At 47.8% G+C, this 20649-nt stretch overlaps 1 protein-coding gene across 3 annotated transcripts in view; it reads right to left on the bottom strand.

Moving 5' to 3' along the window:
* Positions 1 to 20649, bottom strand: part of LOC119389207 (laminin subunit gamma-1) — a 234219-nt gene that overhangs the window by 70402 nt on the left and 143168 nt on the right. For all 3 annotated transcript variants that reach the window (XM_037656412.1, XM_037656427.1, XM_037656434.1), the window contains 2 exons: positions 2481 to 2672; positions 1188 to 1497 (listed from right to left, as the gene is read on the bottom strand). In XM_037656412.1, the coding sequence (XP_037512340.1) occupies positions 1188 to 1497; positions 2481 to 2672 (502 nt within the window). The remainder of the gene's footprint in view (positions 1 to 1187; positions 1498 to 2480; positions 2673 to 20649) is intronic.

Raw genomic sequence — 20649 nt, 5'->3', positions numbered from 1 at the left:
CTGTCAATGAGTTCGGGTTTCCCGACAACTGCTACAGAAACGGGAGACAGAACTACTTTCAGTGTTCAAGTTTCATCGTATACACCTTCGATAAAGGCGCTGCCGTCACCGGAGTTGCTGCTTTATCTGGCCAGTCGCGCCTGGAGAGCGTCCTGCTGGCATAGAAATAGTGACCTTGTGGGGACCACATAAAAATGCGTTCGTAATTGCTTCTGATCTCCGCATATACTGTTCAGAGACAGCATAGTTATTGCTTCCTTACTCATCTCCGGCATCGCCAGCGAACTAGGGTCAAATATGCCAGACACGGCGTGACTTACACGAGACACGGCAAATGTAGTCAAGACTTGAGTAAACTGGTTTCTGTCATCGTGATGCTAGCGGTTATTCAGCGCTGCATGAGACTTGCACCGATTGCGCGGTCAGTGCGGGGTTTTTGTTCTTTGTCAGACGCTGATGCTCTCAAAAAAGCGGAATATCTTGCCTCGCGTCTCAACCGCCGGAATCGGTACACTGTTGCAGGTCATTACTTACTGCGCCCAATCGGGGTTTTTGGTTGATTATACAATTTACCAACATTTCTGCCAGCAGCGCTATTCTTGAGCTAGTGCTCGAGAAAATTGCACCGTCTTCCGAAAACTCGGCGTTGAAGCTTTACGTTAGTCGGAGAAGTTGTTCACGAGGTGGTTTGTCCAGAATGTAACTTAACAAAAATTAAAGGCCACAATTACGCGTTAATATTCAAGGTGATTACTACTGTATCATTATTTACGCACACGCATCTCTGCTTCTATCCTTGGCCACCTCCAATCCAGTATTCAGCTTGAGACAGAAAACTGATGTTGACATAAACGAAAGAGGAAAAAAACCTTCACACAAGAAAGCAGATAACATTGGCAGATGGATGAACCAAAAGGATATATCTGCAACCCTTATAATTCCTCGCAAGAAGGTTACCTACAGGTGACGACTGAGCCTTAAGCGTGCTGCTGCCTCATATGCATGCAAAGGCGAGGAGAGACGATCAAAGCACTCTCATCCATACATTGCCGGTACACGCCAGCTGCAAAACTATAGCGGAGCGCAGTAGGCAAGTCCTGTGCTGTTCTCAAGCAGTTTGTACACTCGTCCAGACTGAGCCACCGGAAGTTCCCGTAAGTAAGTGCGAAAGAACAGAGAAGGGTTACCTGTCGGCCAGCTGTCGAGCGTCGCGCGCGATCTGCGACATCATCTCGGACTGCTGTCCGTATCGGTCGGATCGTTCGAGCGCCCTCTTGAGCGCGTTCTGTGCCTCGTCCTCGAGGTACTTCTGGGCCTGCATCAGGGTGGACTTGATGCGCTCGACGACCGCCTCGGCGCTGGTCATGTTGCGCTCGGCGCCCTCCACGATGTTCTCGGCGAGAGCGATCTCGAGGCCGATCTTTCCAGCGATATCCTGAACCTTCTTGATGCGCCGCAGCAGCTCGTCCAATCGCTCGGCCAGGCTCTCACCGGTGCCTGACAGCAAGAAACAGTGAGTTCTAGAGAATATGCCAGAATTGTGGAATTCTGCCAACTTCTATATCTGTGCATGGCCAGTCATTTAGGCTTCGAAGGAGGGGAGTAGCATATCGAACAACCGCAAAACTATAATTAGCGCGAAACAAGAATATATAATAATTATAGGGGTTTTACGTCACAAAACCACGCTATGATGATGAGGGATGCTGTAGTGGAGGGCTCCGGAAATATTGACCACCTGGTGTTCTTTAACGTGCACCTCAACCTAAGTACACGGGCCTCTAGCATTTCGCCTCATCGAAATGCTGTCGCTGCGGCCGCGAACTTCGGGTCAGCGAACTCTGTCAGCGAATCCCGCGAACTTCGGGTCAGCAGACGAGCGCCATAACCACTAGACCAGCGTGGCGAGTATCCATCGGGTGGCGATGGCGGAAGGTAGTACAAGCAAAGCGCGCTCCTTGCTCTCCCCCCCCCCCCCTTCCTTGCTGTGCGCTCTCTTGCGGTTGTTCGTTTGTTCGTTAAGCAGGAACTGAGTAGCCCAGCAGCGAGTGCTGCTGAAGTAACCTATAACAGTTGTGTCCCGTCAAATAACCACGCCTGGTCGGCATACGCTCTCACCTTTTTGAACATACTTCACAGGCAGCAGCAACTTCCACGTTCCGTGGGGCTGGATTTTGCGCTACGCTGTTTATTATCAATAAGAATATTATTATCAGCTTTCGGTACCCGTTAAGTACACTATACACCGTATAGTAAAGGGCTTTGGACTAAGGGAATGCTTTTAAATCTATCATGCACAAAGCATTCATAGGAGCGGGTGCTACTCATTCGAGTCATCGGACATATTGTTACGAAAGGCGCCTCACTAAGGATAAGCACTGCACTTAACGAAAGAGAAGTTAATGAGTTTGATCACAATATGCATTTAGGGCCACCGCCGAAATTGGTGGCTCATGATTGAGCGCGTGAAAAAAGCTCACCAGATGCCTGCTTGGCGTCCTTCCAGAGGCCGTTCACGATGGTCATCACTTGCTCGAGCTTCTCCTCGAAGTCGACGCTCTTGACAATCTGAGGATTCTTCTCGATGTTGTCCAACAGGCGCGCCAGCTCGGACACTTTGTCGCGGTGCTCGTTGACCGCATCTTGCACAAGGTTGTAGCACGTCGGGCAGTCTGCGTGCGGCCGCGCAAAAGACGTCCAGTCACTATTCAATGTTGATTATATAGGAATCGAGTTATAAAGGTCATGCAGGAATTATAATGGGAGAGTCTCTGTGCGATAACCTGCATGCTATCAAGTTAACCAGCGCAAAAAAAGCACGGAACGAAAAGCATACACACAGGACACTTTCGAACGCATACAACTGTTGCTGTCTTCTGGTTTGAATATGCAAGCGAATACCTATTACCCATGTAAATGTTTGGTAAGCTTAGGCTAGGTACTTTTCTCTTGTTCTCCTGCCGTTTCACCACCATTCGAAGACACTACTTAAGAGATGCACTCAGTAGTGCACTGCACGGGCTAGGGCCTACCCGAAAACCCGGGCCCGGGCCGGGTTCGGGTCTGAAGTTCCGGGCTTGGGGTCGGGCCCCTGTTTGAGGTGTCGGGCTCGGGTCAAGCCGGGCTTGGTCTTTGCTCATTTCTTAGTACTGTTTCAAATAGGCTGTGCATACATTTTTTATCCAGAAAGAAAAAAAACGCTAGTTTTATGTGGGGCAACCTATATAAGTTTTATGAGAGACAAGTACTGAACAGAAAACCTGGCACATTTTTCTCTCGCTTTCGCAGGGCTATATACTACTACCTTGACGAGACTTGGGTGAATGCTGGGCACACCAAAGAAAAGGTGTGGGAGGACGCCACTGTGTCGTCACGTGAGGACGCCTTCCGCAAGGGTCTCACAACTGGGCTTCGCACACCGAGCGGCAAAGGTGGTCGGCTCATTGTCCTTCCATGCTGGAAACGAAAACGGCTTCGTGGACGGGACATCTCTCGTTTTCCGGGCGAAAAAGAGTATTACCAGTGACTACCACAGTGAAATGGATGGCCCACGCTTTGAGAGATGGTTCAAAGAACAACTTTAACCAAACATTGAGCCATGGAGCGCAACTGTCATGGACAATGCTCCATACCATAGTGTTCAGCTCGAAAAGTTGCCCTCGACGTCGTCGCGCAAGGCCGAGATTCAGTCTTGGTTGACTCAAAAAAACATCCCGTGGTCTAATGACCAGTTGAAGCCCGAGCTCATTCAGCTGGTTAACCAAAACAAGCACCGTTTTTCTGGATACCGGATTAATGCCCTAGCCAAGGTTGCTGGTCATGACATTGTTCGGCTTCCTCCTTACCATTGTGAATTCAAACCTATTGAAATGGTATGGAGCCAGGTCAAGGGGTATAGTGCAGCCAACAACAGGTCGTTCACTCTTGCTGGAGTCGAAGAACTTCTGGACGAAGCCATTGCCCTTGTGACTCCAGAAAACTGGGCGCGCGACTGCGCTCATGGGGTGCATCTTGAAGAGGAGGCCTGGGATCAGGATGGTGCAATCGAAAGCACGCTCGACAGCATCATAATTACTCTGGGATCTGACTCCAGCAGTTGCAGTGACAGTAGTGACAGTGAATTGAGTGGTATAAAGGAACTCTGATGAACCCGGTGTGCGCTTGCTCATGCGATGCTGATTGTGTGCAAGATGCTATGTATTTCTTTTTGATGCCCAACAGCTTGGAAGTATGCTCTGTCATTCTAAAAAACAGGGCGTGCAAACAAGGACACAGGAAGGAAGTCAAGACACCACAAACGGCGACTAACAAGTGACGATGTGCACTCTCCGCTTACGTGATTCTGGTTGCATGCAGCACCAAGCAATCATTTAGCATGTTTGTTTTCAGCCTGTGAATTAGTCTTTTGATTGTAAGTTGTGGGTGGCACTTGTACTTCACACATAAAGCGGCAGCTGAGGAGTGCAAGCAGTGCTTAGTGATGCATCACATATCTTGTTTCACCCGAAAGAACCGGTAGCAAAATTTTGATTACAACCCAAGAGACTGTAAACAGCCATTCCAAATAGCTGTTACGGGTGGATGAACTGACAAGACTGTATGAATTATAGCTCAAGTGCTGCGAGATGGAAGTGAATTCCAGAAATTCACTGTCTCATCATTTGTGACTGTTTCGCTCATCTGGCAAAAAAATACCACCATCAGTTACACTACCTACGTGAATAATAATTAGTATCTACTTGCTCATGTTTCGTTTGTCTCTTCGATTGCACATGTTAATTGCTTAAGTAAATGGGCACGTTGAGCACAAATGCTTTTTCAAGTGCGTTTTTACAGGGCCAAATGACGAGGTCTTAAGGGAATACGCGCAGTAATGTGCGCGTCTTCATGAAGTTTTTACTGTACATTGTAGTCAGGTACTTCATATAAGTGCTCACGGAGTCATAAATGCTTCATTGAAAATACACGGCTGTCTGGCTTTGATAGATTAAGTTCGCTTGAAAGAAGGGGACACAGTATTAAAGGTTTATTCCTGTGACTGGTGTGCGTGTGTGTGTGCATTACTACTTTAGCGACTTTTAGATTTTAGTCAGCTGATTATGCAGGAAATATATAACGAAACACCTTGTTTTAGCTGCTGCAATTTTTCACGTGGCACAATTTATTCCTCCTGACAAATACTCGCCGTGTCCCGATTTAAAACTGTCTGCAACAGGCCGTGGTAGCCTTGTGTGTTCAAAGGGTCCTCTTGCTGGTTCAGGAATAGTGTGTGTGAATACCGGCCACAGCCACGAAAATCGAAATTGTAATGTGTAGGGAAGAGGGATGGTGTAATTACCAGGCTGAGTATGGCTCAGAATGTTCGCGTTGGAGAAAGTTAGCTAATGAAATGTGCTTTACGATGTCAGGAACCAATTATTGCTGGCGAAATGGTAGGTGACAATTTATTTTTGAACATTAGAACCAGCGCTAATTGTGTAGATGTTCAGAAAGCATGACATTTTACAGATGTGCAGGGGTTTACACGCCTTCCTGTTCTAAGTAAGCAACCGTAACAACGTGCAACATACGATTGCTATCCTGAGGCGTACATAACTGGCGCCATGCAGTATCGTGAGAAATGACCGCATACCCGTACGGTTTTAATGAAGGAGACGGAAACGGGCAGCGGTTGGGATTGAGCACTGGATTCGTGGGTTCTGCAGCGGCGCGAGGTCGCCGCTATACGTTTGCCGAGCCGCGGAGCGCGTGGGCAGTGGGCCACCGATGCCTTCTGATGCCGGCGTAACTCAACGCGATCCAAACTGAATTTCACTTCGCGCCGCAGGATGTGCGAGCTACTCTTCGGTATACCGCGCCCGCGTTATGTAAGCACGCTACACGCGTCAGTTTTCAGCTCTAGATGAGTTTACATATCAGTGCATGCCCTAAAAACTGCAGCGCTGAAAATATTCACGTCATTTCATGGACGACACAGAATGGCACAGACAAATTAAGCGTAGGGAACGAAACGCCAATATGCCTGCACGCTCGGTACTCGTGGTTCAACGCAATCAACCAAGGAGCACATGCGAAGAAATGAACTGCAGCAAATACGCATGTGTCACGCCGAAACCGAAACACGTTGATCGGGGACTACTTTGGCGCAGTAACACAGAGCAGTTAGATCCGCCCCCGTAGCTTTGCCTTCATTGCCACAGAAAGTTGTCGGTCTGCCGACTGTCGCCGGGAGCGTCTTGTCGTCCCATTGACAGCGCAACGACGCCAACAGTCGGCTGATTGCTCCCAGCCTTCCGTCGGTCGATTCTCTAGTCACAATGGAGGACGACGGGACTTGCGCGAAACAAATTGACCACCTGCTCAGCTCGTTCCCGCTTTTTCAGCTCCTCCTCTACCACACTGTCCCTGTCGGCGTACGCGGAGCAACGCCCGCTGCGTCGCGGACCGAGGGTGCTGATAAACAAACCGGAAGCGAAGCAGACTTCCATATTTACAGCGCGAGACGACACCCCAGAGAAGAAGGCCCACGCGACACACACAGCGCTCCGTGTGTCTTGTGTGCCTTCTTCTCTGGGGCGTCGTCTCGCGCTGTAAATATGGAAGCTAGAAAAGACGTCAGAGGGGTGCGCAGTATGCCCACTGTCAAATGACAGGCGGTCGGCGACATCGTCGGCCGACCGTCTTTGTCTGCCTCCAGTCGTTCTAGTGTAAACGCGCCTTTAGCAAAGCATGCGCCAACAAAACGTGCATATTTGCTACGAGGGTTCGTACAGGTTTCCAAGAGGACTTTTAAAGGACCTTCCAAAAAATATAAGGAACACGATTGTAGTTAACGGTAAATTTTATTGCACAACACAAATGATGTTCACTTCATTTATTGCACAGTTTCACTACATTAGAAGCTCTGAGGCTCAGGGCAGGCCTTTCAGTTTTTCTTTTCTATTTGTGTCTTAATGCTGTCAAGTTCATCGGTCTTAACTTTTGCAGTCTTCGCAGGCTGCTGGATTTCACTACATGTCTGATGTCCCCGGTAGCTTCTGCCTTTTCGGCAAAGCCATCAGCAGAGGTTATCAAATCAGCAACAACTGCTTCCACTTTCTTCCTCTTCAGCTGCATACATTCAAGTTCCTCCATAATCAAGCGCCTTTTTGTTTGATTAGCATTTTCTTGGCCCTTTTCTCTTTTTTGATTCTAAGTGTGCACCACAGTGCTGCCTCGCTGCGGACACAGCCAATCTGAGCTCTTTTGTTATGGCGACATTTAAAATGCCCTCTCCACTGAGTCACATATGACACGCTGTGAAATACACGACTAGCCCTTCAAGTTCTCTACGGAGATTAGGCGGTTGACACTAAACCCCCGTTCAACACTTTCTTGTCCATGGCTAGGAACAAGACGGAGCTTGACTGTTTTCCATAGCTCTTTGTAGGAGGGATGGAAGCTCAAGAGTTCGCGAAAAAACTCATCCAGCCTGCTCCTCTCAAAGAGGCCAAGCTCATGCTTGAACTCTTCCAGTATTTCGGTGTACTCTGCAAGTACACTTTCCCGCCGGCTGTCGCTCAGTCTTCCTGCCATGGTCAAGGTGCCTAGCACCTTCCTTAGGCCCACCAGGCACTGATCCGGCTTTGAGCACATCAGCCGTGGGTCTAGAGAGGACAGGTTTCTAACCAAAGATGACTTCAGGGGACTTCGTTCCAGTATTTTCTTGGTCACAGCTGCCAAAAAGTGTTCGCACTCCATTATGAATTGAAATGCATCCTTTGCACTAGCTTTTGAATCCTTCCGTGCTTGTTCACACTGGGGACCAATACCCACTTTTTCAAGTGGAGCGTGGCTAATGGGGTTATCAACCTCCACCCTCAGCAGACCACCAACTCCTCCCAATGACGACAACACTGAGGCTTTCATGAATTTTGAAAGGAGCCTCCGCACAATACTTTTAAGGTCTCTTCCAAGAAAGAAGATCATGGGTTTGTCGGACTGAAAGTCTTTCAAGAATGGCTGAATAATTGATGCGACACAGAGGGCGAAGTTCAGTTTTGCCAGTGTCAAGGAGTCGCGACAAAAGCTATTCACATTTTCAAAGGATGCACACTTCGGTAAGCTCACCTGCTTGCTTCTTGTGGACTCCACATATTTCTTCATATCATTCAAAAGAAGCAAAGCTCTCTCAATCACAATTGTGTTTTGCACCCATCGATGGGACACAAACGGCAGAGAAAATTTGTTCCGGTTAGTCACGGTTGAAAAATCGTCCCTTCGTGCAGGCGAGTCGTGGAAGAGTGCACTCATGCTTGACAGTAGAATGTCGATGCCCCACTTAGAGGCTGCAATGCCCGCTTTGTAGGCAATATGGACAGTATGGAGGCCACACGTCCCCAAGTCGACACATTGGACCTCATGGTTTTCCTGAAAATGAGCTTGCATGTTCCTGAAAAACTTTAGGTTCACATTCGGCCCGTCCATAGAGATCTCAAGAATCTTGCCAAGTGGCAAAGGCTCCAAAGCCTACAGAAGTACCTCCTGCATATCGTCTGCTGTGGAGTGCCCCATGAAAGCGGAGGTGTAGTACTTAGTGATCACCTTGTGTGAGGAGCCCCAATACCGCACATGCAGGTCCATTTGCTTTTCTTGCAGGAGGTCGTTCATTGACTCGTCAAAAAGCACGACGTAATATTCGGACTTCTGTACCTCGTCTTGCAAGCACGACAAGAAAAATTTGGCAGATCCCACGTACCGTGGGAAACAATGTTATGCGAAGCATGCGCGTTATGGTGACTGTGGCGTAATTTTTTACATTGAGCGAAACGTTACGGGATGACGCTAGAAAAATATGAAAGTGGTATGCACATGCTCATATGATGAAGAGTCGCATATATATTATATAACCAGTTGTTTATAGTTGCGTAACGATGGTAACAGCAACATGGGTGTTACCAACACCAGACGCGGTAAGCTGATATGTAGTGCTTATATTCTTCAATACTGGATAGCGTGAATCTGAACAGGGCGAAGAAGGAACACAGATGCACAGGACAGGCGTTACTGGCAACTAAGCTTCATTCAAGAAAGTTGCTCTAGATGTATACACAGCCGAGTGGCACGTGCAAGCGCACTGCACGTAACCCAATGGACAACGAATATCCTGACGACGTCCGAAGAACAGCCTAACGTCCGCGTCCCAGAACGGCGGTTCACGGGGCGTGCAGCGGACGTCGCGTTTTGGATGTCCAAAAAAGGTCTTCCGACAGACGTCCAAGAATATATATATAGCACGTGGACGTTTTCAATAATCCAGGCGTGGATATCAAGAGGACGTCGACAGGAGATGGCCGTGCGGACATTTCAAAGCTGTTTGGATGCAAACCGCTACACGCTAGTTCATCTGACAATCCGTGAAACTGATTTTGCAACATATAGAAACCGCCGCTAATTTTTATCTTTCGGAAAATATGTGATTGAGGAAATAATTCATGGATAATTGTGCGAGCATGTATGCATTGCATTCGTGGCATTTCTCGCGATTATTTACGTGCTTAGGAGAAAGGTGAATGGGTGACCCACACACGTAAACGTGACTGCAGTTTCTTCCCACGAAACACCAAACCTCTAAAAACCGTCTTAGTTTACGAGAAGACCAAAAATATATGCATTTTTTAAATATAGCATTAATTCGCCCCTCAAATGTGCTTGCATACTCTTTATTAGCATTTTCAACAGCTACGGCATACCCAGAGTCTATTTTGCCAAAGAAGTTCATAACGCCTAGTTCGAGACATTTTTCAGACATTTTGTCTGAAAGTACGAGTGCACAACGACTATCTCAATGATTCTTCGAATGTTTTCTCGAGAAGGGCCAATATACAAAAACGGCATGTCAAAAGAGCGGTTACCGTCGGTTTTACTCAAACAAATGACGCAGACAACCATACCCCCAAAATAATTTGTTTCACAACGATGCCTCTAACAGCACGCTCGCACAGCAGCGACTGACAACAGTAGTAAAACCGGCAAAACGCAGGCACGCACGCAGCGCACCCGGCGCACCATGCGGCGCACCGTGCAATCAGCTTCGGCGGCACTCATGTTGAAACGTGTCCTTCGCGATCGTGCTGTGCACCGGCGACTGCGGAGGCGCCGTTGGCGTCGTCGCGTCGTTTTGCGTTGGCAGCAGCTCGGCTGTCATCGTTTCGCATTTTGTGTAGCGTGCCAGCTTTTCTGTACGGTTCACTGGCTGTTATCTGGCATGAAGTAACTGTGCTCATGCCATTTGCCGCATATTTTCCATCAGTGATTCGTGAAACAAGCTCTACTGTGTGTTTTCGCCGACGGTCCGTTACAACAATGGCCTGATCTGCTCGCCACCTTCGTTGCAGCTAGCAAGCAGCTATTCGGATAGCCTACTTCTTTCGGTAAGTGAAATTAAGTGTGCCTGACTTTTCGTCATTACTGCTAGAACTTTTGACAGTTCTTTGCTGGTGGTTGAATCTTGGTCGAACGCGAAACTATATACGGAGGACGAGCCGTTGCGAATCGTAAGCCAGACTTACTCGCCCTATTCCAGGTCGGTCATCTTGTTCTTCTGCGGGTTACAGCTCGTGTGTGGGTGGGTGTATGCGTGCGAGCGAGTGTTTGCTTGCTTGCTTGCTTGCTTACAACCATGCCGGCCTGTCGCTGACAAATAGTGCAACGATTCTACAACAGGTGCCTCGCTTTGTGAGTAGTTATGATTGTCGTTAATAAATACATGACAGCATTTGTGCACATCTATAATTGGAAATCTGTCTTTAGAATGGCTTGATGCTCAATTATTTGTTGTAAATTATACCTAGCTTACTTGCTTCTTCTTGTATGCAGCTTTTCTTCACCGCTGTTTGTACAAGACATGAGGCCCGAGACCACGCCAGCTTGTGTGAAAGCCAGCGCAGTTTCTTTGACGGGACCTGGAGTGCATTCATGCAGAACTTGAATTTATGTTGCTGCTGCGTCAATCAGCTTCACCTTGTGCGGTCACCTTCTGTCGTATTTTGTGCCACATTCGGTGCGCTTTATTCATTAATAAAGCCGCTTTTACAAGATCATTGGATAATTTATTGTTTCTGATAAGCATGATTATTTGTGCGCCATACACTAAACGTCATTTATGAAGTACGTGTTCATCCTCTGCATGTTCAGATTTATTATTTGTTCAGTAGTAAACCGATGTGAATTCTACATGGAAATTGGATATAAGTGCTGTGTAGAAGAAAAGTAAGGACACAAAGAAGCGCTTGTTTGTGTCCTTACTTTTATTGTCTGCGTCTCGATTTTTGAGCTGTATTTACAATGAGCCCATTGGTGCCCCGCTGGATATAGTGAGGCTTTTGGTCATTATCACGTCCAGAGCTGTACTTTCTGTGGATTTTTGGGCACCTTCAGGATATGATATCCTGAAGGTGCCAAAAATACACAGAAAGTCCAGCTCTGCACGTGATAATGAATAAAAGCCTCACTGTGTCCAGAATATGGGTCATTCCACGGACGTTTTCTGGACGTCGGGTAAGATTTTTACTGAATTTGCATACGTCCAAGCACGTCCGAATATCCGGTTTTGACGCCCGGTGGGATTAACTCGAGATGTTCAATTCCTTTGCGCCATATAGTCCTGCGGACGTCCCGTTGAACGTCCCACGGTATTTGTCGTGCATCCGCCGGATGTACGTAATGTCCAGTAAAGTGGTCCGATAGACGTCCCAAAGTTATTGGTTGCCCGTTGGGAAGTTACAGTCACAGTTACAGTTGTTATGCTTACATTTGTCCGTTAAGACGGAGAGCGCGCGCACGTTTCACGAACACGTGTGTATGTGTTGAAGGGGTTCTTGACAGTTCTTGAGCAAGGTCATCATCACTGTGACCAGTGAGCACCAGCAGCTGGACCGGACTTGTTTATCGGATCCGTTCGTGATCGCGGCTATGAGGAGTGTAAGTGTTGTGAAGTGCGAGGTATAGTGGAGCTGGTGGAAATCCTGGATGCCTCTTACGATGAAATTATCTATGATGCCTCCTGTCGTGGACGTGGCAACGAGGTCTTTTGATGCCCTCTCCATATCCAATCGGTCTTTCACGCAGTATAAGGACCAAGCGTTGTTGGTTCTTGATAAATCAATGTTGAAGTCACCGGTAATGATGAGAGGCCCGGTTCTCTCAGCAGACTTGATGTAGGAAGCCAGTCATACTACCGAGGACTTCTGATTTGGAGCAATTTTTGGAGCAGCAAAATTTTCATTTTGGAGCACTTTGGAGCAGCAAAAATTTCCATCTTGGAGCACTTTGGAGCAGGTAATTTTGCATCTGGGAGCACTCTGGAGCAGCTAATTTTACATCCTGGAGTGCACAGGAGAAGCAAATTGCAATAAAGTTCAAGCACTTGAATAATTATTATGGGGCTCTTGTGAAGAGCTGGAAATATTTCCGTTCATTGCAAATCTCATGGAAAAAAAATCATCTCAACAGAACTCCATATTTCCCTCGATAATGCAAAAATAAGGGATCATGCAGTTGAGCATTCTGGATTAACCACAATAAACAGAATACTGCGTCAATAAAATTGTACTTTATGAAATAACACTCTATAAATACATCTATGTGGTTATCAGCAGGAGGGGCCCGGCCCCCCTTGGCAGTTCGACGGTTGCACTGCGGCACCCATTTGACAAGTGCTGGAGTTATTTTTTTTTTGGCAGTAGTGCTTTGTGCGGGGAAATTATACTCTGCAATTTTACTCTGCAAATTATACTCTGCAATAATGAATTAATCGCGAATGTTTGGTTGACAGGGTGACCGCAAAACAGAACAAAACAGGTATCGTCGTACTGCTGAATACGATTCACTGAGACACTGAACACCACGGGCAGTGCCTCCTGAAACTACGGGTCACCACCCTGTTCGGCAGAGCATCTTGGCATAGCATACTGTTTTACGGGGCGCCTGAGCGTGAAGCCGTGAAGCTACCTGCTCGTGAATCAGTAATGGTTCACCTCGGTCTGTTTAGTTTGCCACTCAATTTTCATTCTTTTAGTTCTGCATCACAAGTCTGCTGTAATTGCAAAGACGCATGTATTTTGCCTACCGTATTAGGCAAGTGGTAGTGAAAATAAAATATACCATTGTCGTGCCTGAGGTTCTGAATCCAGTGAGTCAACTAACGTTACGTACTTTGAGCTCACATATCTTTAAGCCTTTACATCCCGAGTTTGAAAAATCATTCCCAAAATAATCTCATTTAACGCCTGATTGGATTGACACGTTGAATAAATGCCCGAAATACAATCGGGATATTACATGTAAATCATTTCTTCAGTTCTAGAAACAGCTGGCTTCACTTCACTATCATCATAAACACATATCTTAACGCTTAATCTATAGCATATATATATATATATATATATATATATATATATATATATATATATATATAAACAATGAAGTGCTAAGGAAGGACCCGGAAGTAAAAGTTCAAAAAAAATCAAGCACGTAGGAAAAATTGTTCAGTAAAGGACGGATGTCTCGGCCGCGGGACCGGCCGGTCCCGCGGCCGAAACGTCAGTCCTTTACTGATCAATTTTTCCTACGTGCTTGATTTTTTTAACTATATATATATATATATATATATATATATATATATATATATATATATATATATATATAGCCGCTTTAAGAGGGCACCCCTTCCGATGAAGGGAGGCAAGCCCTGGTTACCAGGAGACGTGGTAGGCAAAACACTGTGACGTACATAAGTGCCTGAATGCTAAAGAGTCGCACTGTCCCTAATGCATTCCCCTAAGACAACTCCAAGGCGAAAGCCAGGTGCTGTTTTTTTTTCTCGATTGATGTATTGATCCCCCACCTCCCTCTCTGGAAGCTTTCTGCACCTCTTATGGTTTCGCACTGCCTCCATGATCGGCGCACTGATAACGGAAGCACTGCAAAGCGACGATGTCATGTGATGACGTCATCACGTGATATTATTTTTTGCATCAATCGCCTGACGCCGCTGACGGTCGATACCAAACTGTCCTCCACCATGTCACCTTTGTGCCGTGCGCCACACAGCTTCGCTGATCATCCACTTCGCAGAGTAGAATATGGCTCAATTTTTTCCTCTTATTCTAGTAGCACATATAAATGGACACTCTCGACGGGTTTTTGCCGTCGCCGTTGCCGTCATATTCCGTTTAAAGTAATAACTATATGGTAACATCACCCCGTGCATTCTACCCGCGGGTAAAAGCTCGCGAGCGCTGACGACAAACGCGGCCGAAGCGGAGATTAAACGAATCGGCCGTCTCCGTCGCACGGAGAGCGCATGCGATAACATCTCGCGTGCGGGCCTGCCGTCGATTTCTTATCAAAGAAAGAGGAAACGCCCCGCCCGTCTTTTGTAAGGAGCATGAAGGCACGTGTAAGGAGCATGAAGGGGCGCCAGGGGAGTGGTGGGGGGGGGGGGGGGTGACTGCGTCCCTCGAAGGGCGCAGTGGCTGGCGCGCGCGCTATCTCGAAGCATCAAGAGATGGCTCGTAAAGTTGCTGTGCTCTCAACGCTAACTTCGCGTTCAGAGAATTGACAGCACGAAAACCGCTTCGGTTCCTGTAGCGGCCGTATTCCCCTAAAACAGCGTTTTGTTGAGTAACGCGAGATCAGGTCCAAAAGGGTTAGCTGCTAGCCCTACTTCGTATAACAATACAATTAATTTGTATTAATGAGATCACATTTTTTTAAAAAGCAAGCGACGAATTCCAATTGGGACCCTAGCACTCATGAGCTCGAAAGGGCAGGCCCTTTTAGGGGGTCTTTACCGCAGAGCGATTACAAACCCGGATGTGCTGGTGGAAGGAATTACGAAAAAGCTCTGGTGGACGAAGGTCTATGGATAAAGTATATTTGAGGAAAAGTATTACCGCGTTCACACCGTTGACATGCTCTTCCACAGACGCGAAGCACGGAAAATTCGATATATTTCCATATATATCTATTATTAGCGATCCCAGATTTGACTACAAAAACAGGAGTGACAGACATTTGAGCGGAATGCGTGTAGTTCTTACTGAACATTGTCTTCATTACGTGCCGTACGACGCTTGAAACGAGCTATCAGCAGCGTTTGTGGAACAGACGACGTCCGCCGATGAATCCCCGCCACACTTTCACGCTGCCGATTGGACTAGACGTCACGAGCCTCTGCGGAGAGCGCGTTTTGCCGTGGAGCCAACTTACAGAGCAAAAGCTGAGTTGGCACCGTGCATAGCGTCATGGCTTACTCGATGCGCACGGGCCAGCGCTGTGAATTCAGCGGAATAATTCTTGGTCCGTGGTTGTAACATTGACGACCCCAAGCTCAAGCTGCACGTGCTTTGACGCGCCGGCGGTACGATTGCTGGTGATGGACGCCCCCAAACCCGAGACTCTGGCGCAGTTTGGCGCAATTTTCGTCGATATTATCAGAATGGCGCAGTAAATCCAATTTGGCGCACTTTGGCGCAGTTGGCGCAAGAGTGGAATCACTGAGGAAGCATTCACGCCGGTTTTTGTGTAATCCACGTGGTCCACGTTGCGGACCACGTGGACGAGTGGACGGTAGTTGAGGGTCTTCCATGGGTGTTCTGTCTTCAGTTTCCTCACTTTCCTTGCGTCCGCCGCGGTGGTGTAGCGGTTAAGGTGCTCGGTTGCTGATCCGAAGGTCGCGGGTTCGATCCCGGCATTTCGTTGGAGGCAAAATGCTTGACGCCCGTGTTCTGTGCATCTCGGTACACACTAAAGAATACCCGATGGTCAAAGTTTCCGGAGCCCTTCGCTACGGCGTCTCTCATATCATATCGTGGTTTTCGGACATAAAATCCCAATAATTATTGTTATTATCACTTTCCTTGCGTGTCAATCTGTGTGTTTGTGGTTACTGTGTTGGTTGAGACTCTGTATTACCTGTGGCACATACCCGCATAACATTCTTTGGTTTACGGGTATGTGCCACACGTGACTGAGAGAAAGGGTTTCATGACGTACGCGACAGGTATTTTGCGTTATTCATGCCATGACCAGTGAATCGTGTTCGTCATACACTGATCCCCTGCCATGCCAGTTTTGGTATAATACAAGTTATGGAGACGACAAGGAGAGCGCCCAGACGTAGGCGGTTAGATAGATAGATAGATACGTAGATAGAAAGGGCCAAAGTGCTTGAGGTTCGCTAAGAAATGCTTCGCATTTAAAATGGCCTAAGTCCATGGCACGCAGCATACGCGCATTTTTTCTCGCCGCAAGAAAATGATTTGGCCACCTCGCTGTCAGAAAACATCCGCTTGAACAAGTCGCCAGTTTGAGCCAACGATCTGTACGAGTAGTGGGAGGTAGTCACTTTCATTGTCCACAGAATTTCCGCATCGGTAACCACCTCGTGCGACTTGCAGGCGCTGCTTAGATCGGTCGCTTGGAATGGAGCCGACCTTGTGGGCCGCTCGCTTGTGCTTGCTGTCAGGTAGGTCTGCATCGAGTTTCCAGCTTCCATTTTCATAATTCCACAGTGCTTTGTACTTTTTGCGTGGCTCTTGAGAGCAGATTCGCCCATAGAAGCGATGTAGAAGGTCTTCTTGCACAATGTGCATTTTGCACGCTGGGGGTCAGATGTATCCGGCGCAATCCAACGCTTATAATCATCGTTGCTGAGCCAAGCGCTATGGAAGTTACATTTCCCAGGCATGACTCCAAATTATGCCACCTGCATGCACGATCATGCAAAATTCAACGCGCGCCGCAACCGACACGTGCAAAACTAGACATGTGCGCCGGGCCCAAAATCACCGGCGGCGGCGCGTGAAGGGCGCGGGGTTCAGCGGACCGGCGGCGGCGCGAGGGGGGGGGGGGGCGAAGCAGTGAATGCGATAAGTACGCGCCGTAATGTTACATGAACGGGGGCTAGCAGCTAACTCTTTTTGTTCCGATCTCACTTAACTCTACAAAACGCTGGTGTATGGCAATACGGCCGCTCCCGGGAGAGAAGCGGTTTTCGGTCAGTTTGTCGTATCAGTGGTCCGAGGGCGTAGTGAGATCACATCGCTCACAACGATCACAGCGCGTAGAAGGCATACGAGCCGTTCGCTGGGGGATGTCTGCCAAAAGAGCGCGCGTGCCAGCGCTCTCGACCGCGCCCTTATAGTCAAAGTTCACAGTTGCTGCTCGAGTTACGCAGTCCCTCTCCCCAGACATCCCTTTCTGCTCCTTCGCCCAGCAAATGACGGGCGGGGCGTTTCCTTCTGCTTGAGGAGCAATTGACGCCAGGCCTCGCACGCGGGTTGATGTTATTCCATGTGACGGAGATGGCCAGCTTGTTTCATCTCTCCTTTAGCCATGTTCCTTGCCAACGCTCGGGAGCTTTTACTCGCGGGTAGAACATACAATGCGCGGAGCTATGTTATCGATTTAGAGTTTATACAGAACATGACGGCGACGGTGAAAACCTGCCCTGAGTGTCCATACAATTGCTAACGCAATAAAAAATATACAAAAAACTGTCGAAGCGGGCTCGCCTTTTTTCTGGAAATCTGCATCGTCTCCGCTGTAAAGAGTGCGTCCGTTGGAAGAATCATATAATCCGGCGCCTTTTCAATTGGTTTCGTTCTCGCCTTCAATACCCTTCTTACAGGGGACATCTCCTCACCACTTATTTCTTCATAAAGCACGCGTACAATGTCAGCGCTAAGCGTTGAACCAATCATTATTTCGCGCTTGTCGGCTACAGTCTGTTATCTCAGCATGCGCGGTCGCAAACGCACAAAACGGAGCGAAATCAGTTAATCGCGCACATTAGTCTTGCGAGAGAAGCAAGAGCGGGTGGGCGGCTTCACAGCAAAGCAGTATGGGAGACAATTCACAGGTGTTACTTCTCGTATAAGTACCAGTCGAGAGTATGTACCCTGATGATGTCACGTGAATCACTGTGCTGGCATCACGAAGTGCACTAAAACACAAGAAACGCCAAGAGAGAATAACGCGCTCGTTTTTGTTTTTGCATTTTCAGAGGCTGCTAGGGGCGCTTTATAAAAATAGGAAATGCAAACACGGACACAGGAGAGTAGTCAAGACACCAGAAACGCCGCTAACGACTGAAAAATCACACAGCGGTGGAACCGAAGGTAGACACAAATATTTATCTGCGCATTCCCACATAAGAGGCCATCAATCAAGTGCGAGTAGTGGTCTACGTGAGAGATAGCTGTTCACGCTCTTGACTTTTCTCTTATGTCCGTGTTTCCACGTCATGCCTTCTTAACATGAATACCTACGAACTAGCTCAGCTATATTCTCAGTTCGCCATTCTCTTTACTTCTGTATTTATCGATTTACTGGAGTAAGAATGAAAGGAAAAAGTGTACTAACGCACCGAGAGATATATATATTACTCATCCATTTTATTTATTTATGCACAGTGTACTGGGTCCAAGACTCCAAGTATATGCTATCCAGCGAGTTTGGTCGTCGCCCTTTAAGGCTGGAGGACGCGGCAGCGTTAAGGTCAGGCAACACTCGTGATATTTTTCGAGAAGAAAAAGATACTACAACTTCTGGGGAGCTATTCTCGATGCGTTCATCCAAAGGAGATGTCCATAGTCCATTTCGGCAGAGCGCATTCAGTGATTCGAAGAAGCGGTGAGCCGCGATGTGACCTCGCTCTTGACCACGTCGCCGCACCGAACCCGCCAGCACATTCCAAGCTTAAGAGAGTGGACGAAATGCACAGAAACATGAGCTTTTCAAGTCTGAATTTGCATATGAATGTCTCCCAGATGTTTCAGAACGACGCATGGAATGCGTACCGACCTTACAGCTGCGTTAGACGAGCGGCCGCATTAAACCTAAATCGATGGCTAACACGATCAAAAGACGTGCACCGAAAATCGGATCTCTGAGGGCTGCGTTCGTCCCATTAAAGCGCATTCCGTCTCTATAATTTGTGTCGAGAGTGTTTGAAAGCTTCGTGATGTCATGATGGCACTGCAGAACAAGAACAAGAAACAGGGGGCGCGCTTCTCGCCGAGCGCTCGCTATTCAGCGGCGGCTGAAATGGACAGTTCATTACATGGACACATCGAGAAGAGCTCGTCCGGCGAAGTGCTGTATTTTGTATATTGTAAAAAAAAAAAGAGGATGACCTAATTTTAGGTCTGGCGGTCCCATGCCGCCAATTTCCCACAGGGTGGGTGCCCTCCCAAGCGACTATGAAGTTCGTTCTGCCGAGCACCAGGCCGGAAGTGCGCTTGTCCCCATTTTACCGGTAGATACCCGGCGGCAGCAATTCTCTGCCTCCAACAGCAGCGGCGGATGCTCAACTATTTCACCAAGGCTGTGGTGGGTTAAGGTACGCCCAGGGGCCCTTACAGAACCTTATGGGGCCACCTTTCGAGATGAGTACCCATTAACAACCGAGCGCCAGGTAGGTGCACTCCTCTACTCCTTTGGAAAAACCGGTGGGTTCCCGGTCGGCACTGGGAATCGAACCCGGTACCTCCCGCATTGGAAGCGGACGCTCAACCATGTAGCCACCGCGGCGGTTGTAAGTGCTGTATCTTCAAGAAGGTTCCGTTGATGGGCGAGTTGGTACATGTCTTGAAATATAGTGAGTATGTGCAGCGCAATGAAACGAAGACAAGAGAAGACACACAAACGACATAGACTGTCTAGTTGAATTTATTGAAAAGCACGAAGCCCGCTTTTATCCAAGCGCACATGTTAGCAACAATTCAAATGCATCATGGGTGACCGTACAAAACCTGCATCTCTTTGTGACTTAGATAAACACTTGGCGTACTTGCACACCTGATACCAGATTTCTTAATGTGAGCTGCCTCGATTATTTCTCTTTCTGTTTTAGTTTTTGCATGCTTGATAAACGTCGCGTGATCAAAGTGAGGGGAGCATTTACACTTGCTGCAGTGATCTGCAAGATGTCCGCCTGATTCGTTTTTTACATTCAAGAAATGCTTACGTGCTCTGATGTTGAAACATCGGCCCGTAAAAAACGAATCAGGCGGACATCTTGCAGATCACTGCAGCAAGTGTAAATGCACCCCGCACTTTGATCACGCGACGTTTATCAAGCATGCAAAAACGAAAAGAGAAATAATCGAGGCAGCTCACATTAAGAAATCTGGTATCAGGTGTGCAAGTACGCCAAGTGTTTATCTAAGTCACAAAGAGATGCAGGTTTTGTGTGGTCACCCATGATGCGTTTGAGTTGTTGCTAACATGTGCGCATGCATAAAAGAGGGCTTCGTGCTTTTCTATAAATCAGTTGGAAGTCAGCGCCACTCTATGTCGTTTGTGTGTCTTCTCTTCGTACCATTGCGCTGCACATACTCAGTATATTTCAAGAGCTGTATCTTATTTCCAGATTTCCCATTCGAATTAAAAGAAAACACTAACGGCGGCGCGCGGCAATTATTTCGCCGCGGCGGCGGCGGCGTGATCTCTCTTGGGACTTCGGCGGCGGCGCGAGCGGCGTGACCAAAAACAGGCGGCGGCGGCGGCGCACACCTCTATGCAAAACAAAAAAACCACCGGAGCACGAGCAAGCACTGACAAGCTACACAGCGCACAATGTGGCCAACAGATGCTGCTGAG

This window comes from Rhipicephalus sanguineus, chromosome 1 (assembly GCF_013339695.2).
Source record: "Rhipicephalus sanguineus isolate Rsan-2018 chromosome 1, BIME_Rsan_1.4, whole genome shotgun sequence".
In the NCBI taxonomy this organism is placed as follows: domain Eukaryota; kingdom Metazoa; phylum Arthropoda; class Arachnida; order Ixodida; family Ixodidae; genus Rhipicephalus; species Rhipicephalus sanguineus.
The sequence above is the reverse complement of the archived record's forward strand: the minus strand, read 5'-3'. Positions and strand labels throughout refer to the sequence as shown.